Source organism: Podarcis bocagei, assembly GCF_964188305.1.
Source record: "Podarcis bocagei genome assembly, chromosome: 13".
Lineage (NCBI taxonomy): Eukaryota > Metazoa > Chordata > Lepidosauria > Squamata > Lacertidae > Podarcis > Podarcis bocagei.
In genome coordinates, this window is record NC_138138.1 from 43,626,120 (window position 1) to 43,651,025 (window position 24,906).

The following is a 24,906-nucleotide window of genomic DNA, read 5'->3' on the forward strand; positions in this document are numbered from 1 at the left end:
TCCCCAAAGAGCGATGATTACTTTTAACAGGATTTCTTTGTTTCCCTTTTTCTTTAAAAAGGAAAACCACAAAAAGCTTTGGAAACGTTAACTGAATTTAAGATAGGAAAAATGACAAACTGAACATGACAAATTTGTCCATCCTTACATGTAGTTCTTTCCAAAGGGAGGAGGAAAGAGTAGAAGAATATTAGCTCTCCCTCCATCAAATTGCCCTTCCTTTTCAAAACCATTGCCTTATTTATCTCAAACCCATCCCCCCTCCACAAAACAATTCTGGCTTACATCAATAATAGACCATCTCTTATGATTTGCTGGTTCTATATAAAGTTCACTTCTCCCCAATATCCACACTAATATCCACACCAAACACACATTAGATGGGTGTTGATCATGCTAATAAATAAATAAATAAATAAATAAATAAATAAATAAATAAATAATAAAAAAAGATTCCTGATGCAGTTGGATGGGGGTAGCAGGACTGCCATATTCCTGATGTTGCTAGACTCCATCTCCCATCAACCCCAACCAGCATGGCCAAAGTCCAGGGATGATGGGATTCCAGGAACAGCTGAAGGCTCACAGTTTAGCCAACCTTGCAGTAAGAGAAGGAAATACAGTGGTACCTTGGGTTAAGAACTTAATTCGTTCTGGAGGTCCATTCTTAACCTGAAACTGTTCTTAACCTGAAGCACCACTTTAGCTACTGGGGCCTCCTGCTGCCGCCGCGCCGCCATTGTGCGATTTCTGTTCTCAACCTGAAGCAAAGTTCTTAACCTGAGGTACTATTTCTGGGTTAGCGGAATCTGTAACCTGAAGCGTTTGTAACCTGAAGCATCTTTAACCTGAGGTACCACTGTAAAAGAAAGTCAATCAAGTGCCTCTATCAGCTTGAGACTCCATAACACACTATATCCATTTGGTTGTTCTAATAAATCCCTTTGCAGAACCCAGGAAAACACCAATTACCCGAGGAGGCTCTCTAGTGCTTCAGAGGGAGGCAATCAGTCTCCAAAGAGCTGTTGTTTTGGTGGATACTAATGACATTGTTCTTGAAGGACTCATTTCCATGAGCCACCATATATATATATCAGATGCATTCAACCTTTGTTCTGTGCACAGGCCCATTCATTCTTCTTGCCAAGTCCCACTGTAAAACACGTGGAACAACATACTCCTCTTGGTTTGTGACACAACATATATGAGATGCCTTCAGGGTGGTGGATCTTCACATGGAATGCTACTGAGGTGCCAAATAAGTCAAATGGGGGAAGAGGTAAGAATATTAGAAGGATGGATCTGAATAGATGCAGCCATTGGCCAGACTGGGCCAGTAAGGATTTGATTCAGCATAGCAAACCTCTTCACTCACTGTTCCTTTGATCTTCCTCCGATCTTATTTTGCAACTGTTTGTTTTTCATGAGTTTGTTCCACTATGGGAAACTTGGTAGCTGTTTCTGTATTGTGTTGTGGAGAAACAAAATAAGTCCTACTGTAATAATTTGTGCTTCCTTCCTTTTTTATTTTTTATAAAAAAAATTATTGGTTTTTCACAATTTATATAAACACAAACAATACACAATACAAACATACAAACACATAAACAAACATGTATAATTTCAAATCCTTTTTTCTTAAACCTTACTTCGCCGACTTCCCCGTACCTCCCCTTTCTGCATCCCAATTCCCAAATTTATTTCAGCAAATCCTCCCCCTTAATTTTATCTAATTTTCCCTTGTTCTTTTCTTTTACTTAATCTTTTACAGCTGTAATCCCCTGTTTTCTATAACCTCAACATTTTAGCACTCCCTTAATTTGTGCTTGCTTCCAAGCAAAGGCTGTTCCATACCTGTGTATTTTTGAAACCGTTTGTCCAAGATGCTTAGAAGAGTGCAGGGTACAAGGGGAACATGTTATTATCAAGCATAAAAGGATAAGAACACAAGACAAGCTTGCTGGATGAGGCCATGGCCTCTCTGGTGCAGCACCCACAGTGGCTGAGAAGACTCCTGTGGGAAGCCTGTAAGCTGGACATGAGTGCAGCAGCACTCTGCCCACCTGCAGTTGCCAGAAACCGGCATTCACAGTCATAATGCCTTTGACAATGGAAGCAGAATGCAGCTATTGTGGCTGGTAGCTGTTGATAGCCTTGTTGTTGTTTAGTCGTTTAGTCGTGTCCGACTCTTCGTGACCCCATGGACCAGAGCACGCCAGGCATTCCTGTTTTCCACTGCCTCCCACAGTTTGGTCAAACTCATGCTGGCAGCTTCGAGAACACTGTCCAACCATCTCGTCCTCTGTGGTCCCCTTCTCTTTGTGCCCTCCATCTTTCCCAACATCAGGGTCTTTTCCAGGGCGTCTTCTCTTCTCATGAGGTGGCCAAAGTATTGGAGCCTCAGCTTCAGGATCTGTCCTTCCACTGAGCACTCAGGGCTGATTTCCTTAAGAATGGATAGCCTTGTTGATAGCCTTGTCCTCCACTAATTGGTCTAATTTTCTTTTAAAGGGGTATAGTTTGGTGGCCATCATTGCCTTCTGTACGAGTGACCATAGCTGTCAACGTTTCCCTTTTTAAAAGGGAAATTCCCTTATTCCGAATAAGATTCCTCGCAAGAAAAGGGAAAAGTTGACAGCTATGGGAGTGAGTTCCACAGTTTAATTATGTTTTATGTAGGGTGTGGATCAGTTGTTACTTGGAAGTGACACAAATCAATACAGCAGGACTTAGTTTTGCAAAAGCATGCATAGTTTTACATTGCACACCAGGCAGCAGCGTCGTACTTTGTTAAGAATGACTCTTAAACAGGCAAAGACTCACAGCTGTGATAGGCAGGAAGGCAGATGTTGCTTCCTTTTGGTATATGTAAATCTCTCTGTCATGTTATGTAAATCTTTCTGTTAGGGTGAGACTGTCTTTCCAGAGTGGTGCATGCTCTGGTTATCTCCTGCTTGGACTACTGCAATGCGCTCTACGTGGGGCTATCTTTGAAGGTGACCTGGAAACTACAACTAATCCAGAATGCGGCAGCTAGACTGGTGACAGAGTGGCCGCCGAGACCATATAACGCTGGTCCTGAAAGACCTTCATTGACTTCCAGTATGTTTCTGAGCACAATTCAAAGTGTTGGTGCTGAACTTTAAAACCCTCACCGGCATTGGCCCAGTATACTTGAAGGAGCATCTCCACCCCCATCATTTAGCCCGGACACTGAGGCCCAGCTCCAAGGGCCTTCTGGCGGTTCCCTCACTGCAAGAAGTGAGGTTACAGGGAACCAGGCAGAATGCCTTCTCAGCAGTGGTGCCCTCCCTGTGGAATGTTCTCCCACCAGATGTTAAGGAGATAAAGAACTATGCAACTTTTAGAAGATGTCTGAAGGCAGCCCTGTTTAGGGAAGCTTTGAATGTTTGATGTTTTATTGTGTTTTTAATATTCTTTTGGGAGCTGCCTAGAGTGGCTGGGGAAGCCCAGCCAGATTATTCAATTGACGATGGAACTGGACAATGAAACTGAAGTAACAGAATTCATTTTGCTGGGATTTGGAGGTGGACAGGTGAAGCGTTTGCTGCTGCTCCTTTTTTTGACTGTTCTTTATGTGCTCACTTTGGCTGAGAATCTGACCATTATCACACTGGTGGTTCTAGACTCGCACTTGTCACGACTTCCCATGTATCTCCTTCTAAGCACCTTCTCCTGGCTGGAGATGTGCTACATGAGTGCCACTGTACCTCGCATGCTCTTTGATCTGGTGTCCCCTCATGGGACGATCTCTTTCCAGGCTTGCTTCTTCCAGTTCTACATCTTTTTCTCTCTTGGTGCAACAGAATGTTTATTCCTCTCAGCCATGGCATTGGACAGGTACTTGGCCATATGCCACCCACTGCGCTACCCACAAATTATGTCCCAGGATGCCTGCTGTGCTCTGATGGCTGCTTGCTGGACCCTTGGCTTCCTGTGGAACATTGTCCCAGTAACTGTGATCTCCAGGATGTCCTTCTGTGGATCCAACATCATCAACCATTTGTTGTGTGATCCTGGGCCACTCCTGTCTCTTGCCTGCCCCCCACTTGGAAATGTTCCTCTCATCCACCAGGTTTTTGTGAATGTTATGGTTTTAGGCAACTTATTTTGCATTCTGTTGTCCTATGGCACTGTGGTTTTCACACTGATGAAAACCTCTAACCAAGGCAGTCGTAGGAAGGCTTTCTCCACCGTATCGTTCCATCTAGTAGTGGTGAGTATTTTCTATGGTTCTGTGGCAGGAGTATACTTAGCTGCTCCAGGTGGAGAAAGCCACTCAGATGTGACAAAGGCAGCAACACTCTTCTACACTGCTATCACACCTTTCCTCAATCCTCTGATCTATTCTCTGAGGAATGATCAGATGAAAGAGACTGCGGGGAGGTTGTTGAAGAGATTGGAGAAATGGAGGTGTATTTGAAAACACGGATAGCATGAAAATGTTGCAAAGCAAAAACAGAAATGAGTCTTCCTACTGGTGCAAAACCTGCGTATCAGAGAGAGGGCAAGCCTAGAACCACAATGTATTGGGAGGTTTATCACTTGCATTGCTTTGTTTGTTTTACATCAGGGAGCATTCATAAATGGTATACCCTACCTTCATTCTGAAGTGGCATAATCCATCCTGCCACCTGAAATTTTATCACCTCATTTTCCTGCAGGAAGAGACCAGGACTCAAAGTGGGGACAGAGGTAGAGCAGATTCTGATGTTTACCCTGTAGCCTACAAGGACATCTGCTGTCAGCATCTGAATTTCAGACACAAATGTTAACTAGGCAGAAACTCTGAGAGAATGTATTATGCATCTTTCCCCCTAATGCTGAACTTGGGATGGGCCATTCTAATTATTTTGTATCCAAATCACACACACCTCAACAAACAAAAGAGAGGAATCTGCATATTTGGGACATGTAGAAGTACCGTAAGTAAAATTCATTGGGGGTGGCGGGTAGAGGAGAAACTCTCCCTCCAAAAGAGGGCAGGGGATTCTGGTTTGAGGAATGTCTGACCGAGGTGCTCCCCTGCTAGTTCCCTGCTAGTGAAGAGTGATAAGAGATTGTCAGTCTGACTATCTAATCCCCACCCCCTCAGAATTAGCATGCCCTCAGATGTTCTGAAGAGGCACCTGTGATTTGTCCTGGGGAAAAGAGAATGTTTCTGAGGGACGTGAAGGAACCCAGAACAAGGATTGCTTCATCAGCTTGACACTGCACAAACCACTTTTTTATTAAAAAGCTTCAGGTCTGCACCCTCAGTCTTTTAATTATTATAGAAATAGGGAAATAAATGTTAATTGGACAAATTATCTGGCAATTAAACACCACAAAGGCGATAATTTATTTTTTGATGGTTGTAAAGTAGATTAATCTTACAGGTTGGAATTCTTCTCAGGAAGCACGAGTGATTGATTACTTAGATTAAAAAATGACCTATAACTCTTGACAACTTTTTATTTCTTGCTTTTTATTCTCTTATTTTTACTCTTCTTTCTTTCTTTTTTAGATTAGATTGGTTTTTATTGTATTTTATGTTGAAAACTTTCAATTAAGATACTTTGGGCAAAAGTGCCGTTTGACCTATAAAGCCTTAAATGACTCAGGATAGTATTACCTCAAGGATCGAATCTCTCCATATGAACCAATCTGGACCCTGCTATCATCATCTGAGGCTTTTCCCTTGAAAAAGTGACAGCACAAGACTGCAATGACTCTCCTTTTGTGAAATGCTCTCCCCAGGGAAGCCTGCCTGGCAACTTCGTTACATATCTTTAGGCACAAGGAAAAGATGTTTCTCTATAACCAGGTTATTGACTGATGTTTATTATATACTTTGTGTTCTCATTTTGTGTTTTTATGTTGTGCATTTTTCTGTAATCTTTGGATGAAGGGCGGTATAAAAATTAAATAAAGAGCTGTAATAATAAAATGAAATACTTTAATGGGATTATCCTAAGTGAATACATGGAAACCATGGCCCATTCTCTAACAGAAGCTTTCTGTGAATTTGGAGGGTCTGTCACTCATTACTAATAAAAGACTTTTGAATTGAGTTAGGTTAGCTAGACTGATTCTTTGTTGTCCTAATTAACTGTCCCTTGGTATTCAGTTCAGGCCTCAGTAAAATAATATAGCATTTGGGAAAAAAGATGCACCCCAGTAACCCCGAACTAGAGGCCAAGATAGAGAAGATCTCCACAGCCACCATGTATTTTCCTTTTGTGCTCAGGTAGGTTGGGACAAAGGACAGCCAAACACTGCAAAAGACCAGCATGCTGAATGTAATGAACTTGGCTTCATTAAAGCTATCAGGCAACCTTCGAGCAAGAAAAGCCACAATAAAGCTGACAGAAGCCAAGAAGCCCATGTAGCCCAACACAAAATAAAACATAAGGACTGACCCCTCATTACAGAGCAAAACCATTTCTTGGATCATTGTATGCATGTCTAAATCAGGGAACGGGGGAGAAGTTGCCAACCACACAGTACAAATGGTGGCTTGAATAAGAAAGCAGGAAAGGACAATGGAGTTGGACAATGGTTTTCCCACCCACCTTCTCATCTTGGAGCCTGGCTTGGTGGCCATGAAAGCCAGAACCACAATGATGGTTTTGGCCAATATGCAAGAAACTGCTACAGAGAAGATCATACCAAAAGCACTTTGTCGAAGGAGGCATGTCAGTGCTCCAGGCTGGCCAATGAATAGCAAAACACAAAGGAAGGAAAGCAAGAGGGAGATGAGGAGAGTGTAGGTGAGGTTCCGGTTGTTGGCCTTGACTATGGGAGTATCCATGTACTTCAGGAATATTCCAAGGACCAAAGCAGTGAGAAGAGAAAAGGAGAGAGCCAAGGAGGACAAAATTATGCCCAAAGGTTCTCCATAAGACAAGAAAGTTATTCGTTTTGGAAGGCATCCATCCTGGAAATGGTTTGGATATTGGTTCCAAGGACATTCAAAGCAAACATCCATGTCTGAAAAAGACAACACAGAATTAAATATGTGGAAATCCGTTCGGCGATGCTTGGCAGAATTTATGTACTGTAGAGCCTTGAATTATGACGACGACAACAGTTGTAAAAGAGATATCCTCATATTCAGCTTTGACTGCCAAGCAATCCACATCCTGGGCCAATGTCAAGAGGGTAGCAGTCTACAGGTCTGAGGCTTTATTCCTAACATCCACTATCTGGCTAGCTGGTTTGTCAGCTATTTCCATTCTGAGGGAGTGTGATAGCCTGACCTCTGTTAATGGTGGTACATAGCTGGCAACACATGAGACCTTTGATAGCATGCCAACACTGGGTAGTCCTCTATCACCAAGCGAGATTCACGGTCCCTGTACTAATTTGCAGAGCCCTCAACTGAGGTCAAGGATATTAAAGGAACAGCCCTAACGCTTCTTTTTTAGCTTGATGTTTGAGGTAATCTATAGGTGGTTTGCTTTTCTTGAGGTATTGGGACCAAGTCTTTATTGTTAATGGACCCACTCCTTTGGAATATTTTTTTCAGTAGTGAACCAGAAGGTATCTTCTATAGTAAACTTAGACATCGGAAAACTCTGTTTTCCTGCCAAGCTTATGGAGACAATTAAGAAAAATATATTGTGTAGTAATTTTCTGGAAATTGGCTTTATTTAAAAAACCCTCCTCTGGCGCAATGGGTTAATGCATATGGCTGTTAACTAAACGGTTGGAGGATTGAGTCATTGTATATATCCCTCCCATGCTATTCAGATTTATACACCAAATACAAATCTCAGTGGTGATATCAAGCAAAGTCCTGATATAGCTTTTGAAGAGTTCACAGTTTATCTCCTACCCTTCTGGTTTGTGATCTTCCCTTCTGGACATGGAAGACAATCATAGCAGCAAGAAGGCTTCCCTTCCTTCTTGGTCCGACTGTAACCTAAATGACAATTCTCATTGCACACAGAAGGAGGTGGTGTCTGTACATAAATAAAAGAAGATAATAGTTTCAGGGAGTGCATCTCCCTGGCACAGCAAAGGTGGTGAAATACACAGTTTAGAAATAGGACAATAATATTTGAAAATTCGTTTTATGTAGCTGCAGGTCAGAATGAATTATCAATGGGAACACTGCCTTTACCAATACAGCTCAAAGAAGACACAGAACACCATATTTTGAGAGGAAGGTCATATCTATCAAATATAACAGCCCAGAGGATCTGCAAATCAAACTGAACTGGTCAATCAAAATAGAGTCTGGATAGGAAGTTTTCTAAGACAGGGAGAGGGGAGCTGAAATGAGAGACTGAGCACTCACACTTTACATTGTGGGTGCCCTTTGCAAGATCACACATGGTGCTTCTGTTACCAGGGAACTTACTGTCAACTAGGGACTGGCCTGCCTCTCAGTGTTATTCTTTGGTGGTTCACGCCAAGCCTCAGTGGTCAAGTTACACTGCTGGGAGGTGGGGGCCAGTTTTATAAATAGGGGGTGGAGCTGGCTGCAGCCAGGCAGTTGGCTCAAGAGATTTACCTTCCCTCCCCTCCCTTTGTTTAATGTTTCTTGTTTGCAGGTTAACCCTTTTTCATCCTGTTTAGCGGGCACTGCTACAGTCTATTGACTGGTTGTTGTTGACAAACCAGGAAGAAACAGGTTTTTTTTTCTTCCCCATAGCAATTTGTCACAACTTTGGTGGTTTAAGGCCTTGGGTGGAATCCTTTAGTCTTTCCTTCCCTATAATGGGGGGCGGGCGTGAAGTGGTGACTCACCCCCCCTATGGCGGTGATTCCAGGGTCCCTTCTTTAAAGGGGTTATATAAAGGGTGTCACTGGCCATACACTGAAAGGTTGTCAATGAACTACCCTGCGTGTGGGGATATGGCATGGGCTGCCTGCGTGCACATACGTCTTGCAGTGCACCCCCATATCCCATTTACCCTAACGAGCCCCAGTTCCCCCTGCTGCGGGGCTGGGAGGGATACACACACAATACTTAAGCGAAGGTCTTCCTACATTTGAAAGTTTAATAAAGTTGTGGCCAAATTTTAATTCTATAACAGGTTAACAGAGTCTTTATTCCTTCCTGGAGATCCCTGGGGGCTGGAGCTGTCGCTGCTAGGTCGCCCAATGACTTTCTGTGATTTCAATTTTTTTTTTATTTTGTATATTGCATTAATATTTGTTTTCAATGGTGACCTTTGCTTGGTCAGGTTCTAAACATATTAGTTTGCATGTTGCGTTCCTGTGAGCATTGTCTTAGGTAATAGCATTGTCTTCAAGTAACATTTCTTGAACTTTTTCCGGAACACTGGAGGTCCTCCAATTATAGGCATGCTCTGTGTCTGCTAATTTTTAAGGATTACTCTTTGAAGGATATTACAAACATAGTAGTGATTCCATCATTATTTGACTTAATTATTCTGATTCAATATGCATTTCAGTGCATAAGTTCATGTTCCCAGAGGTTTTCAGCTGTGTGTTCATCTCCCAATGTTCCCTGCCATGTTTGCAATAACTGCTTTGGAGAGTTATTTAGGTTGGTGAAATGGCTCCAGATAAGTGCAATGGCAATGGATCTTCTAACCATGTCTAGCCAAGACCTGAGGAGACATCAGATTTAACACTGAGCAAAGGACGGAAGATACTATAAAATTGAATTTACCTGGTTGAAGTTGCTGGGCCATACGATGGCCTCATTATGAATTCTGAGCCCCTTTTCTTGAGGAATCTGTGGGTCCATTTTTCCAACTTTGACTCTAAGAAAGGACTCATTTGGGAATGTGACCCAGTTGATTATATCAAAGCCAGCTACTAATGCTCCCTTTCGGTCAAAGGAAATCTCTTCTCCGGCACTATTGTTGAAGGAGATACTTCTCAGAAAGTGTTGGAGCTAAATTGCGGGTAGGGAACCATAATAAAGATCTACAAAAGGATTCCTTATTAGATAATTGAGATTACAGTTGACCTCTGAGACCTTTGGTTTATAATTTATTTAAACTATATCAACTGACCAATTGGGCTAACCTAAATGGCAATTCTCATTAAACACACAAAGAGATGGCATCTGTACATAAATAAAAGAAGATAATAGTTTCATGCCTTGCATTGGTCTTGTCCCAATTAAGTTTCAGTCTGCCAACTCGCTTCGAATCCACTGCCATCATCAAATACAGAGGTGTTTGTTAACATATGTTCTCTCCAGGCAACTTTACCCTAGGCTACTTCTCCTAAAGCATACCTATGGGCCCAAAACTAATTTCCAATGTGATGTGCACTGTGGGGCAGGTACTGATGTGTCTTTTGATTTATCTGCTGGTTTGTGATGTTGGATAGTGATTCAGATCAGTGAAGAGGTGTTAGAAACGTGGCCCCCCAGAGTGTCGGGGATGAGTTAGACTCAAAGATTGACCTAGGGACCAACTCTGCAGATGAGAACTGCATGTCAGAATCAAAAAAGGGCAGCTAGACCCCCCCCCCCTTTTTAGAGAAGACTCTATTAGCTATCAAGGAGAGGAATAATTGGAAGGCCGCCAAAGCGTTGCTAGGCAGTCAGCAGATAAGCAGTGGTCTGAGTCTGGGTTCAGTGAGAGTGAGGAGGAGGAGGGAGGTCAACCTCTCAGGCCTTGATCCAGGTGTTTGGATAAAATCAGAAGGCAACAGAAGAGCAAAAGGGGAAAGGTGGTAGTCTGGTGTCCTTCCTGTTGTGGGACACTGAGAAAGGCAGTGGAAAGAAATGAAGGAAGAAGTGACACATACAGGAGGAACTAGAAAACTGTTTAAGTAGATTTGGACAAACTGGAATGTACAAAAATTAAAGGAGTCATTCTGGGGCATTCACAGTGAGACAAACCTTTAGTTCCTAGCATATATGATGACTGCCCTCAGTAGTAATAAATGTGCTCAGCCTCAGAGGATACAATCTAGGGAATGCAAAACTTTGTCAATTTTAATACTGGGGGTTCAAATTCTGAAATCAACTAGGGTCAGTAGCAAAACTTCCAAAAAAGGGGTGTAAGGGTTGCATGTGAAAAATTACCTGCTGAATTCATAACAACCTAATCAGACAAAGTGGCAATGAGAATAGGAATCGCACTTCAGAATAAATACAATATTCCATCCATTAAGTTGGATGCAATTAAATTTTCTCAGCAACAAAAGAACTGCAAAACTAGGGGCCACTTTTAGCAGAGTGCTAGAATATGACATTTGTATTAATGGGATCAGAATTTTACCAGCCATATTTGTTGCTTCAGACAGTCCAATTTCATTCCATTTGCCATTGCTCTAATTTTGAACGTGGAGCATTGCATGGCATGCAAAGCATGTGCCACAGTATATAGAGCATTGTAGACACTGTAGCTTTGGGCAGTCATGCTCATTTCAAAAACAGACCCAGGAAGGCTGTCAACCTTCTCCTCCCCAGTGCATGATTCCTCATGTTCCTTATCTAAAGAAGCATTGGAGAAAGAACAGATGAATGCTTGTTCCCAAAAAAAGCTGGAGAAAGCTGTCATCTCTTTCTGAGGCAGGGTTTCTCATTTGAACAAATTTCTGGAATCCTGCAAGTTCCTTTGAGGAAACTGCCAAGGAGAGAGCACCATGGAGGAAATCAATTTCCCAGCCCCTCTGAATGGGGAATGAGGTGAATTCCATCTGGGCAGTCATTATCCAGACTTTTGATGTGGCATGCATTGGTATATCATCCGTTTCTGCAATCTTTGGCATCGTTCTCATTATCAAAATGGTATGAATCTCACCATGAACAACCACAACATTGGCAGTGCTTCCCATAACAACACGTATTGTTTCAGAACCATCAGCCACCATTTCACTGAGCTCTCCAGAAAACTTCAGTTTAGGAAATCTTCCTATAAAATCAAAGCAGATACCCCTCTGGGCAAACAGGGGAAGGACATTTTGTACAAATCGCTCTCCAGCATCATCATTCTGAGAAACCACCCCAATCCACAACCAGCTGAAATGCAGGAGAAGTTGGAGTATCCCATTGTACTGATGAGTCCCATCTGGGAACATCCAGTGGGAGAAAAGAGTTTGTACATTGTTTTCCATCATGGGAGAAGAGCCGTAGATGAGCTAAGAGTAATGGCAGCAAATGGTGAGATAAAATGGAAAAGAAAAGTGGTAACAAATTGTGCTATGACCTATCACCACTTCAGGCAGTATCAAAAACTGTTCCATGCAACATCAAAAATCTCCATTTTCTTGAGGCCACAATTGTTTTTGTCCTTGAGGTCTATGGCACACCTCCAATTTTTAAGTACACAACTGTTTAAGTACCAACATTCAAGCTGAAAGGATGTCATCAAAGACGAGTGTACACATTCTCATCTCTGCCCATTCTCCATGAACACATCTTACCTGGGGCATCTTGTACATACAAAGGATGGTGGCCATCTGGAGACATGAATCTGAGTTTGATCCCCCAATGACAGCTATGGGAGTGTCCTCAACATCACACTTGTAATTAGGGATGAATCTTCCTTTCCTGGAGAGAACTGCTAGTGAGGCTTGATAGATCCATCTGGCAATGAAATTGCTATTATAGATGTGGAAGCCCAGTGTGATATTGGGAAGGATATGTGGGTTTTCATTGATCTCCCTCACAGCAAATGCCAAGGCCAGAATATGCTGGTAGAGTTGTGTCATTGGCCTGTAAGGAGAGGAACATATTGTATAACATGATTAGAGAAATAGATTATATGCCCACAGTCCAAGGAAGTTTTTTCAGATAGGTAGGCAGGTAGGTAGGGATGTGACTCCCTGTAGAGTCATCTCTTGGCATGGCATTGAATGCTGTCAAATTACAACCTTTATGAGCAGAGGCTTGCAAAACACTCACCTTTCCCCTTGCTATTGTTTTCTGAATATCTCAGAAAGTAAAAGGGTTTATATTATGTACATGTCAACATTCACACAAAACTTGCATGAATGAATGAATGAATGAATGAGGAGTCAAACTCCATTGAATGAATATGGATTTAATCCATTGAAATATGTAGCATGCATGAGAGAAATCTCAAACACCGAAGGTTTTTTGTTACTGTTTTATGACTCTATTACGACTATTATATTCCAATCGTTTGGAAATGAGAAAACAAATCTATCAGTGCAATGTCATATTGGTCTGTGGACCCTTGGTGGATATACCACAACAGAATGTGATTTAGGACCATATTTCAAGTAGGAATGTACTTTTGTTTGCAGAAAGTAAGCAGGTATTCCTGCCAACCATTCTTCAACTGATGATATTGATGGTGATAGTAGTAGTCTGCTTAAATGAGTTGACAGTGCCTGATCACCCAATCATACAAGTACTGTCCAAAACGTATAAGAAGATCACTTTCTAATATGAGTGATTAACCATTTGTGGCAGGTTTGAGAAAAGCCAAATATGGATTTTCTATATCCAAAGTATTCCATGGGAAATAGCCTGAAAACCTAAATGCAATGAAAGTGAACAATCCTGTTTATACTCTCTTGTAATCTTATAATGGATAAATGCTAGTTTTAGACCTGCCTTATATATTGAAATTATGAACCTAAGGTTGGCAGATCTTGCACAAAGCATTTTGAGAACTTCCCCAGCCCATCATAAACATCTGAAGTGCAGAGAAGGAGAAGTCAGAATCATCACCATCTTCTTAAATTACCACATATCAAATGCAGACATATACTCATGAAGGATTTAAAAAACATTTAAAATATCTATGTATATATAAAATTTTAAAAATCCACAATTCCTTACAATATGTCATCAAATAATTCAGGAGAGGGAGGTTTGTGGAAGGTTAATCTACTTGAAGCTATATAGATTTGAGACATAATGCCACCAATGATGAAGTCCCCAGATTGATAGTATTGGTGAAGAATTGGAAGTGGATCTCTAATAGAACATAGAGCAATAGGAACCCTGCACATTATCATTCAAATGTTCTTGCTTCAGAAAGTCTCACTGGAATGCGCACAAAAAATGGATCTGCTCTGTGTAAAGAAATCAGTGACCAGTCTGAGAGAGCCTTGGATCTAGCATGCACTCTGAAGGGCACAGGGGCTGTTCATTGTGTCATCCACTTTTAGTTTATCGTGTTTATGTGGCTTCTGAAACACCCCTGGGATGAGGAGAAGCAGCAGCAGTGATTATGATTAATTTGATAATCAGATGGGATGGGAGATAATGATCAGTTCTGAATTGTAGGTTTTCTATCAGATTTCAAAAGAAAATCATGTTTTCCTTATCATAGCCAAAGTCTCAGCTGGTCTTACTTTGTAGGGAGGAAAGGTTATACTGGGAAGAAGAGGGTGGACTAAACATCTACTGTCAACAGTCTTTCAACAGACATAATAATGTGGTGAAAAATGATAGCCAGGCCAACTTGCTTATCACATTCTGTTTGGGAAAAAAAGAGAGAACAGGGATTCACCTTTGATTCCCTCAGAAAGCAGCTTTCCATGCTGGTAGAACAAGGTGTATTGGGGAACCAGATGGGGGTGAGTGACCCGGAGCAGAGGAACCTTCATCACACCCAAACAGTACATAATAGTACTGGGGATCAGCCATAGGTAAAACCTCCCTTTCTTTAAATACTTTTGAGACTGTTATAGATTAGAAATGAAGTGATTTATTTGCTGGTTGAAATTCAAATCTGGAATGTGAGCTGTCTGCAATATTAAAAGGCTGAAAGCAAATAAATAAATAAAAATGTTTTATTTTATTGCAACTGAGAAAGATTCAAAACATGTAAGGGGTGATGGGACAGTTAGAAATTTTCATTTTATTTTTAACTTGCTGTCCTTTTGAAGCAAGTGCTGACTGCAAAGCGAAGCTATGTTTTATTCTGTGGCACGGGTGGGGGGGGCGAGGAATGAAGTGTGACATGGTGACGGGAGATTGGAGAATCAAGCTTAAGGTAGAAATTGTAAGATCTTAAGGTGGAGAGTGAGCTGTTAGTAAGAGAAAGAACAGTCAGTATTGTAAAAACACTGTTGGACACCCCATTGACTGTTGGCATCTTGCATCAATTACTGGATCAGCAACTAAAAGAGATCAGAGCTGAGATGGATAAGATGGTGAATGAAAATGGACCAGAGAATGATGAGGTTAAAGAAGACACAGAACATTTGGAGAATTGATAAAGCACTGCCAGAACAGCAGAGTGGAATGGTAAAGCTGGAGGCAGTAAACAATGAAATGGAGAGAATTTTCACACAGGTGACTGGAGGAGTGAAACAGGCAAGTGGTGTAGTCATGATGTTGGAGAAGTGGAATGAAACCATGGACGGGGAGATTAAAAAGCATTCTAGAGCTGAGAGAGAAAGGATTTGGAGTGAAATTTGGAGTGAAATTAGATGCAAAAGCTATTGAGCTTCTGGCAATTTCCCCGGAGAAAGAATGGAAGAAGAAGAAATGGAACTTCTTTTTTTTCTAAATTAGGATGGAAAATCATGGCAAACAGGAAATGGGATCAGAATTGTCAGGGAACTGACATCAGAGCAACAGGAGAAGGAGAGGCTCTCTGATTCTGCAGGGGAAGGTACCAGCACTAGGGGGAGATGCAGCTTGATAGAGGGGGAAGGAAATCAGCGTAACACCAAGGATCCAGGAGAGCAAATGGGAGAAGAGGTGGAAGGGCTCCAGGATTCTTCCTTGGAAGTCAGTGAGGAGAGCACTGGTCCTCCACTACCCACGCCCTCCCTGTGCAGGAGACTTCCTCGTAATGAGAGGCGGAGACGATTGGGTGTCAAACAGCTTTTATGCTGGCAAAGGTTTAAGAAACGCCCACAGACAGATGCTGCTAGCGACTGAGGCAGCCATGATGAGATGGGCTGTGCAGTCAAGACGGTTTAACCTAGGCAGCCAAGCTTCCAAACGGGAAGTTTACGCACGAGTAACTCCCAACCATTACAAGAATATACAGAATTGGGTGTGGATTGATGCATTATTTTTGATGCATTATTTGATGCATTACTTTGATGCATTATTTTCATGCTTTCATGGGATCATCAAAGCTGACTTCATGGAAGTATGGCTCATTCACTTAACAGCAGCTTGAGTGGCTTTTTGTAATCTGTCGTTACATATTTTTACGCACGAGAAAAAGATGTTTCTCTATCACCAGGCTATTGACTGATGTTTATTATATACTTTGTGTTCTCATTTTGTATTTTTCTGTTGTGCATTTTTCTGTAAACTTTGGCTGAAGGGTGGAATAAAAATTAAATAAAGAGCTGAAATAATGAAATGAAATACTTTAATGGGATCATCCTAAGTGAGTACATGGAAATCACGGCTCATTCTTGCAGAGAGGCTTTCTGTGATCTTGGAGGGTATATCACTCATTACTAATAAAAGATATTTGAATGCAATGGGCTTCAGTTAGGTCAGCTAGGCTGATTCTTTGTTGTTCTAATTAACTGTCCCTTGGTATTCAGTTCAGGCCTAAGTAAAATAATATAGCATTTGGGGAAAAAGATGCACCCCAGTAAGCCCAAACTGGAGGCCAAGATGGAGAAGATCTCCACAGCCACCATGTATTTTCCCTTTGTGCTCAGGTAGGTTGGGACAAAGGACAACCAAACACTGCAAAAGACCAGCATGCTGAATGTAATGAACTTGGCTTCATTAAAGCTGTCAGGCAACCTCCGAGCAAGAAAAGCCACAATAAAGCTGACAGAAGCCAAGAAGCCCATGTAGCCCAACACAAAATAAAACATAAGGACTGACCCCTCATTACATAGCATAATCATTTCTTTGATCATTGTATTCATGTCTAAATCAGGGAATGGGGGAGAAGTTGCCAACCACACAGTACAAATGGTGGCTTGAATAAGAAAGCAGGAAAGGACAATGGAGTTGGACAATGGTTTCCCTACCCATCTCCTCAACTTAGAGCCTGGCTTGGTGGCCATGAAAGCCAGAACCACAATGGTGGTTTTAGCCAGTATGCAAGAAACTGCTACAGAGAAGATCATGCCAAAAGCAGTTTGTCGAAGGAGGCATGTCAGTGCTCCAGGCTGGCCAATGAATAGCAAAACACAAAGGAAGGAAAGCAAGAGGGAGATGAGGAGAGTGTAGGTGAGGTTCCGGTTGTTGGCCTTGACTATGGGAGTATCCATGTGCTTCAGGAATATTCCAAGGACCAAAGCAGTGAGGAGAGAAAAGGAGAGAGCCAAAGAGGACAACATTATGCCCAAAGGTTCTCCATAAGACAAGAAAGTTATTTGTTTTGGAAGGCATCCATCCTGGCCATGTTTTGGATACTGGTCCCCAGGGCATTCAAAACAATCATCCATGTCTGAAAAAGAAAAGAAAGAGTTATCTACATGGAAATCCATTCTGCCATGCTTGGTGGAAATACTGTATTTTGGAGCCTTGAATTAGGATGCCTAGAACAGTTGTTAAAAACACATCCTTATATTTAGAAGTAATATTCAGCTTTGATTGCAAAGCAATCTACATCTTGGGTCAATCTCAAGAAGGTAGCAGTCTACAGGTCTGAAGATTTATTCCTAACATCCACTATCTGGCTAACTGGTTTGCCAGCTCCTTCCATTCCTAGGCAGTGTGATAGCTTGAATCCTTTTAATGGTGGTACATATCTGACAACACATGAGACCTTTGTTAGCATGCCAACACTCTATTACCAAGCCAGATTCAAGATCCCTGTGCCAATTTACAATCCCTCAACTCAGGTCATTATTGTTAAAGGAACAGCCTGAACCCTTCTATTCCAGCTTGATGATTGAGATAATCCATAGGAGAATTGCTTAGCTTGAGGTTTTGGGACTATGTCTTGTCATTGGACCCAGTCTTTTGGAACATGCTTTCAATAGTGAATCAGAAGGCATCTTCTATAGTAAACTTTAGATATCTGAAAACTTTTCTTTTCTGCCAAACATATGGAGAAAATTAATAAAATATATCCTTTAGGAATTAGTTGGTGATCTGCCCTTTTGTTGCTTTTAAAACCCTCCTCTGGGTTAATGTATTTGGCTGTTAACTAAAAGACTGGAGATGTATGCCATTGTATATATACTTGCATGTTTTTTGTGTCTATATGTGTATGTTTGTCTGCCTCTGTGAATTTTTGTTGTTGTTGTAAACTACTTTCATATTTTTAATGAAATTGTACTATGCAAGTGGTTTTTATGAATAAACACATAAATAATATGACTGGCTCTTATAAAACTCCTACCCAATTGCATCTCTCCAATGTTATTCAGATTTGTACACCAAATACAAATCTCAGTGGTGATATCAAGCAAAATCCTGATATAGCTTTTGAAGAGTTCACAGTTTATCTCCTACCCTTATGGTTTGTGATCTTCCCTTCTGGACATGGAAGACAATCATAGCAGCAAGAAGGCTTCCCTTCCTTCTTGGCCCGACTGTAACCTAAATGGCAATTCTCATTGCACACAGAAGGAGGTGGTATCTGTACATAAATAAAAGAAGATAATAGTTTCAGGGAGTGCATCTCCCTGGCACAGCAAAGGTGGTGAAATACACAGTTTAGAAATAGGACAATAATATAGGAAAATGCTCCCCCCCCCCAGAGAGCACCTTTTATGTTGAGAGAATTAGAGAGAAACCTCCTAGAATGTAATGTTAATGTTTTGTCAAAAATGTATAAGATGCTATTAGAATGGGAAACAAAAGATGAACACGTGAAATCTTCAATAATACATTGGGCAATGGATATTGGTCATAATGAGGTAAAAGTTAAAGGACCCCTGGACAGTTAAGTCCAGTCAAAGGCAACTATGGGGTTGTGGCGCTAATCTTGTTTTTAGGCCAAGGGATCCGGCGTTTGTCCCCATACAGCTTTCCAGGTCGTGTGGGCAGCATGACTAAGCGATTGTGAATAATGATATAAAGTTTGCAGCGTTTTATAATTAGAGTGGAAATCATATTAAAATGATGTATAGATGGTACTTAACACTCAATTTGTTTGCCAAAATGTACAAATCAGAATTTAGTATCTGATGGAAATGTAAAGAACAAGAAGATACCTTTTTCCATATGTGATGGACTTGTAATAAGGCAAAAGCCTACAGGGAAATGATATACAGTGGTACCTCTGGATATGCACACCTCTGCTTGAGTATCCTGTGGGTTACGCACGTGGCAGACCTGGAAATATTTTTCTGGGCTTCGCCATGCATGCATGGGCAGAAGCACTCAACACGCCATGTGCATGCGCAGAACAGGCACCTCCGGTTGCAAATTCCTTGGGATCCGACCGGAGCTCCAGAACGGATCCGATACGCAACCGGAAGTGCCACTGTATAATGATTTTAAAAAAATGTTTAAGTTAACCTTTATTAAGATACCAGAGTCATTTCTTTTGGGAATAATGGGATTAAAGTTACCTAATGTATTTGTGTATGAGACCACTGCTGCCAGAATGTTGTATGCCCAAAGATGGAAAGAAGGAAATGTCCCAATAAAAGAAGAAGGGTTACGGAAACTAATGGACTATGCAGAAATGGCAAAACTCACAGGAAGAATAAGGAATCGGAAAGATCAAGTTTTTAAGACACAATGAAATTCATTTATAGTATATTTACAAAGTTATTGTAAACAAATTAAGACAGTAGCAGGGTTAATGTAAACAATGTACAATGAAAACAACAACAGCAGCAGCAGCAGCAACAACAACAACATATAAATAACACAGAGGGTAAGTAACAAATTGGTATAATTTGGACATGAAGTAACTAAAATATGTTAGAACACTGTCAGGTGTTAATTGTTCTAATTGTCTGTGTTTCATACAATCATTCAATATTTCTTGCTTGCAGTGTTAACTCCCCCCCCCACCATGGTTATATGTTTCAGCATTAATATTTGTTTTGGATGGTGATCTTTGCTTGGTCAGGTTCTAAACATATTAGTTTACATGCTACGTTCCTGTGAGCATTATCTTGGAATATCACTACCTTAGAGACCAGAATCATGAAGCAATATTTCTTGAACTTTTTCCAGAACACTGGAGGTCCTCCAGTTATAGGCATCCTCCATGGCTGCATTTTTTAAAGATTACTTTTTAAAATTATATTACTAATATAGGAATGATTCAGTCATTATTCGGCTTAATTATTTTGCTTCAAGTATGCATTTCAGTGCATAAATTCATGTTCCCAGAGGTTTTCAGCTGTTTGTTCATCTCCCAATGTTCCCTGCCATGTTTGCAATAACTGCTTCGGAGGGTTATTTAGGTTGGTGAAATGGCTCCAGATAACTGCAATGGCAATGGGTCTTCTAACCAAGTCTATATGGATGTTCTACAAAATCTAGACAAGACCTGAGGAGATATCAGTTTTAACATTGAAGAAAGGATGGAAGATACTATAAAACGCGATATACCTGGTTGAAGCTGCTGGGCCATATAATGGCATCATCATGAATTCTGAGCCCCCTTTCTTGGAGAATCTGTGGGTCCATTTTTCCAACTTTGACTCTAAGAAAGGACTCATTTGGGAATGTGACCCAGTTGATAATATCAAAGCCAGCTACTAATGCTCCCTTTTGGTCAAAGGAAATTTCTTCTCCAGCACTATTGTTGAAGGAGACACTTCTCAGAAAGCGTTGGAGCTAAATTTGGGGTAGGGAATTATAGTGAAGATCTACAAAAGAATTCCTTATTGAGATCATAGTTCACCTCTGAGACCTTTGATTCATAATTTATTTAAACTATATCAGCTGACCAAGTGGTCTAACGTAAATACCTATGTGCCAAAACCTGATGTCCAATGTGATGTGCACTGTGGGACGGGTACTGATGTGTTGTTTGATTTATCTTCTGGTTTGTGGTGTTGGATATTGTTTCAGCTAGGTGAAGAGGGAAGTGCAGGGAATGGAGGCACCTACCTTAATCTCCTCCTTAAGGAATGTGTCTCAGGAAAGCTGACAGGGGGATACACGGTTTGGGTCTGGAAGATATTGTAGGGATGCACAGAACTCACATGAAAAGTTTGTGTTGCTATGTAGGGATGAGATCAGCTTGGATTCCTAAAGCATGGGCTTGGAAGTTAGCAGACGACAAATAGCCTTTTCAGGATTGTTTGTAATAAGTAAAGTCTGAGAATGTTGCATGGAGAGCAAGACCGAGGAAAGGCAGTGGAGAGAAATGAAGGAACAAGTGACTCATACTGGAGGTACTGGGGACAATCAGTAGAATTCCCTTTAAGGAAAACTGGACATGGCACCCAGTGTCAAACCAGAAAGTGCAAAAATTAAGAGTCGTTCTGGAAAACTTATAGTGAGACAAACGTTTTGTTCCTTGCATGTACGATAACTGCCCTCAGTAGTAATAAATGTGCTCAGCCTCAGAGGATACAATTTAAGGAATTCAAATCTTTGTCAATTTTAATACTGGGAGGTCAAATTCTGGAATCAGCTAGGGTCAGTAGCAAAACTTCAAAAAAAGGGGTGTAAGGATTGCATGTGAAAAATTACTTTCAGAATTCATAACAACCTAATCAGACAAAGTGGCAATGAGGATAGGAATCACACTTCAGAATAAAAACAATATTCCATCCATTAAGTTGGACGGAATTATATTTTCTCATCCACAAAGATCTGCAAAACTAGAGGCCACCTTTAGCTTAGTGCTAGAATATGATATATAACATTTGCATTAATAGGATCAAAATTATACCTGCCATGGATGTTGCTTCAGATACTCCAATGTTATTCCATTTGCCATTGCTCTAATTTTGAACCTGGAGCATTGCATGGCATGCAAAGCATGTGCCACAGTATATAGAGCATTATAGACACTGTAGCTTTGGGCAGTCATGCTCATTTCAAAAACGGAACCAGGAAGGCTGTCAACCTTCTCCTCCCCAGTGCATGATTCCTTGAGTTCCTTATCTAAAGAAGCATTGGAAAAAGAACAGATGAATGCCTGTTCCCAAAAAACCCGGAGAAAGCTGTCATCTCTTTCTGAGGCAGGGTTTCTCATTTGAACAAATTTCTGGAATCCTGCAAGTTCCTTTGAGGAAACTGCCAAGGAGAGAGCACCATGGATAAAATCAATTTCCCAGCCTCTTTGAAAGGGGATGGATGTGAATTCCATCTGCGCAGTCATTATCCAGACTTTTGATGCGGCATGCATTGGTATATCATGTATTTCTGCAACCATTGGCATCATTCTCAATACCATAATGCTGTCAATCTCGCCATTAACAACCACAGCATTAGCAGTGCTTTCCATAATAACACGGATTGTTTCAGAACCATCAGCCACCATTTCATTGAACTCTCCAGAAAACTTCAGTTTAGGAAATCTTCCTATAAAATCAAAGCAGATACCCCTCTGAGCAAACATGGGAAGAATATTTTGTACAAATTGCTCTCCAGTATCATCATTCTGTGAAACCACCCCAATCCACAACCAGCTGAAATGCAGGAGAAGTTGGAGTATCCCACTGTACTGATGAGTCCCATCTGGGAACATCCAGTGGGAGAAAAGAGTTTGTACATTGTTTTCCATCATGGGAGAAGAGCCATAGATGAGCTAAAAGTAAGAACAAATAGGAAAAGAAAAGTGGTAACGAATTGTGTTATGACCTATCACCACTTCTTAAAAAACTGCTTCAGGTAGTATCAAAAATCTCTATTTTCTTGAGGCCATAATTCTTTTGTCCTTGAGGTCTATGATGCACCTCCGATTTTTAAAGATGGCTAAGTCCTCAACTGATCAAGTAACAACGTTCAAGCTGAACGCATATCATCAAATCCAAGTGTACATGTTTTCATCTCTGCCCATGCTCCATGCACACATCTTACCTGGGGCATCTTGTACATATGAAGGATGGTGGCCATTTGGAGACATGAATCTGAGTTCGATCCCCCAATGACAGCCATGGGAGTGTCCTCAACATCACACTTGTAATTAGGACGAATTCCTTTCCTGGAGAGAACTGCTAGTGAGGCTTGATAGATCCATCTGGCAATGAAATTGCTATTATAGATGTGGAAGCCCAGTGTGATATTCGGAAGGATATGTAGGTTTTCATTGATCTCCCTCACAGCAAATGCCAAGGCCAGAATATGCTGGTAGAGTTGTGTCATTGGCCTGTGAGGAGAGTTATATATTGTATAACAGTGTATGTTTAGAAAAATTGATGGCATGCCCACAGTTCAAGAAAATTTTTGTAGATAGGTAGGCAGGTAGGTAGGGACATGATACCCTCTACAGTCAACTCTTGGCATGGCTTTGAATGCTGTTAATTTACATCCTCTATGAGCAGATGCTTGCGAAACACTCACTTTCCCCCTTACTATTGTTTTCTGAATATCTCAGAAAGTAAAAGTGTTCATATTATGTGCATGTCAGCATTCACATAAAACTTGCATGCATGAATGAATGAATGAATGAGGAGTCAAACTCCACTGAATGAATATGGATTTAATCCATTGAAATATGTAGCATGCATGAGAGAAATCTCAAACACCGAAGGTTTTTTGTTACTGTTTTATGACTCTATTATGACTATTATACTCCAGTCGTTTGGAAATGAGAAAACAAATCTATCAGTGCAATGTCATATTGGTCTGTGGACCCTTGGTGGATATACCACAACAGAATATGACCTAGGGCCATATCTCATGTAGGAATGTACTTTTGTTTGCAGAAAGTAAGCAGGTATTCCTGCCAAGCATACTGCAACTGATGACGACGATGATGATGGTGGTGATAATAATAGTAGTCTGCTTAAATGAAGTGACAGTGTCTGATCACCCAATCATACAAGTACTGTCCAAAACGTATAAGAAGGTCACTTCCAAATATGAGTGATTAACCATTTATGGCAGGTTTGAGAAAAGCCAAAAATGGAATTTCTATGTCCAAAGTATTCCATGGGAAATATCCCGAAAACCTAAATGAAATGAAAGTGAACAATCCTGTTGTAATCTTATAATGGGTAAATGCTAGTTTTAGACCTGCCTTCTATATTGAAATTATGAATTTAAGGTTAGCAGATCTTGCACAAAGCATTTTGAGAACTTCCCCAGCCCATCATAAACATCTGAAGTACAGAGAAGGAGAAGTCGGAATCATCACCATCTTCTTAAATCACCACATATCAAATGCAGACATATACTCATGAAGGATTTAAAAAAACATTTAAAATATATATGTATATGTAAATTTTTAAAAACGCACAATTCCTTACAATATGTCATCAAATAATTCAGGAGAGGGAGGTTTGTGGAAGGTTAATACATTTGAAGCTATATAGATTTGAGACATAATGCCACCAATGATAAAATCCCCAGATAGATAGTATTGGTGAAGAATTGGAAGTGGATATCTAATAGAACATGGAGCAATAGGAATCCTGCACATTGTCATTCAAATGTTTTTGCTTCAAAAGCTCTCACTGGAATGCCCGTTCCCAAAAATTGATCTTCTCAGGGTAAGGAAATCTGCAACCAGTCTGAGAGAGCCTTGGATCTAGCATGAGCTCTTAATGGCACAAGGGCTGTTCATTGTGTCCTCCACTTTTAGTTCATAGTGTTTATGTGGCTTCTGAAACACACCTGGGATGAGGAGAAGCAGCAGCAGTGATTATGATTAATTTTAATCAGATGGGAGATAATGATCAGTTCTGAATTGTAGGTTTTCTATCAGATTTCAAAAGAAAATCATGTTTTCCTTATCATAGCCAAAGTCTCAGCTGGTCTTGCTTAGTAGGGAGGAAAGGTTATACTGGGTCTTAGCAGGATTTCCAAGGAAGAAGAGGGTGGACTAAACATCTCCTGTCAACAGTCTTTCAACAGAGATAATAATGTGGTGAAAAATGATAGCCAGGCCAACTTGGTTATCACATTCTCTCTGGGGAAAAAGAGAATGGGGCCATTCACTGTGTCCTCCAGTCTTGGTTCAT

General features: G+C 40.9%; 3 protein-coding genes across 3 annotated transcripts; 1 reads left to right on the top strand and 2 right to left on the bottom strand.

Moving 5' to 3' along the window:
• Positions 1-3,493: 3,493 nt before the first annotated feature.
• LOC308571831 (olfactory receptor 11H6-like) lies at positions 3,494-4,444 on the top strand (the record flags this gene model as incomplete). The annotated part of the gene is made up of 1 exon (XM_081167448.1): positions 3,494-4,444. One exon carries the CDS (start codon positions 3,494-3,496, stop codon positions 4,442-4,444), a length of 951 nt encoding a protein of 316 aa, XP_081023574.1.
• A 1,635-nt stretch (positions 4,445-6,079) lies between these two features.
• LOC308571832 (vomeronasal type-2 receptor 26-like) lies at positions 6,080-13,678 on the bottom strand (the record flags this gene model as incomplete). The annotated part of the gene is made up of 6 exons (XM_081167449.1): positions 6,080-6,993; positions 7,841-7,967; positions 9,650-9,877; positions 11,662-11,880; positions 12,367-12,658; positions 13,659-13,678. The coding sequence occupies 6 exons, from the start codon at positions 13,676-13,678 to the stop codon at positions 6,080-6,082; spliced, it is 1,800 nt and encodes a 599-aa protein (XP_081023575.1).
• Positions 13,679-16,386: 2,708 nt separating this feature from the next.
• LOC308571834 (vomeronasal type-2 receptor 26-like) lies at positions 16,387-23,086 on the bottom strand (the record flags this gene model as incomplete). The annotated part of the gene is made up of 5 exons (XM_081167450.1): positions 16,387-17,300; positions 18,314-18,440; positions 20,375-20,602; positions 21,669-22,529; positions 22,802-23,086. 5 exons carry the CDS (start codon positions 23,084-23,086, stop codon positions 16,387-16,389), a joined length of 2,415 nt encoding a protein of 804 aa, XP_081023576.1.
• Positions 23,087-24,906: the final 1,820 nt, after the last annotated feature.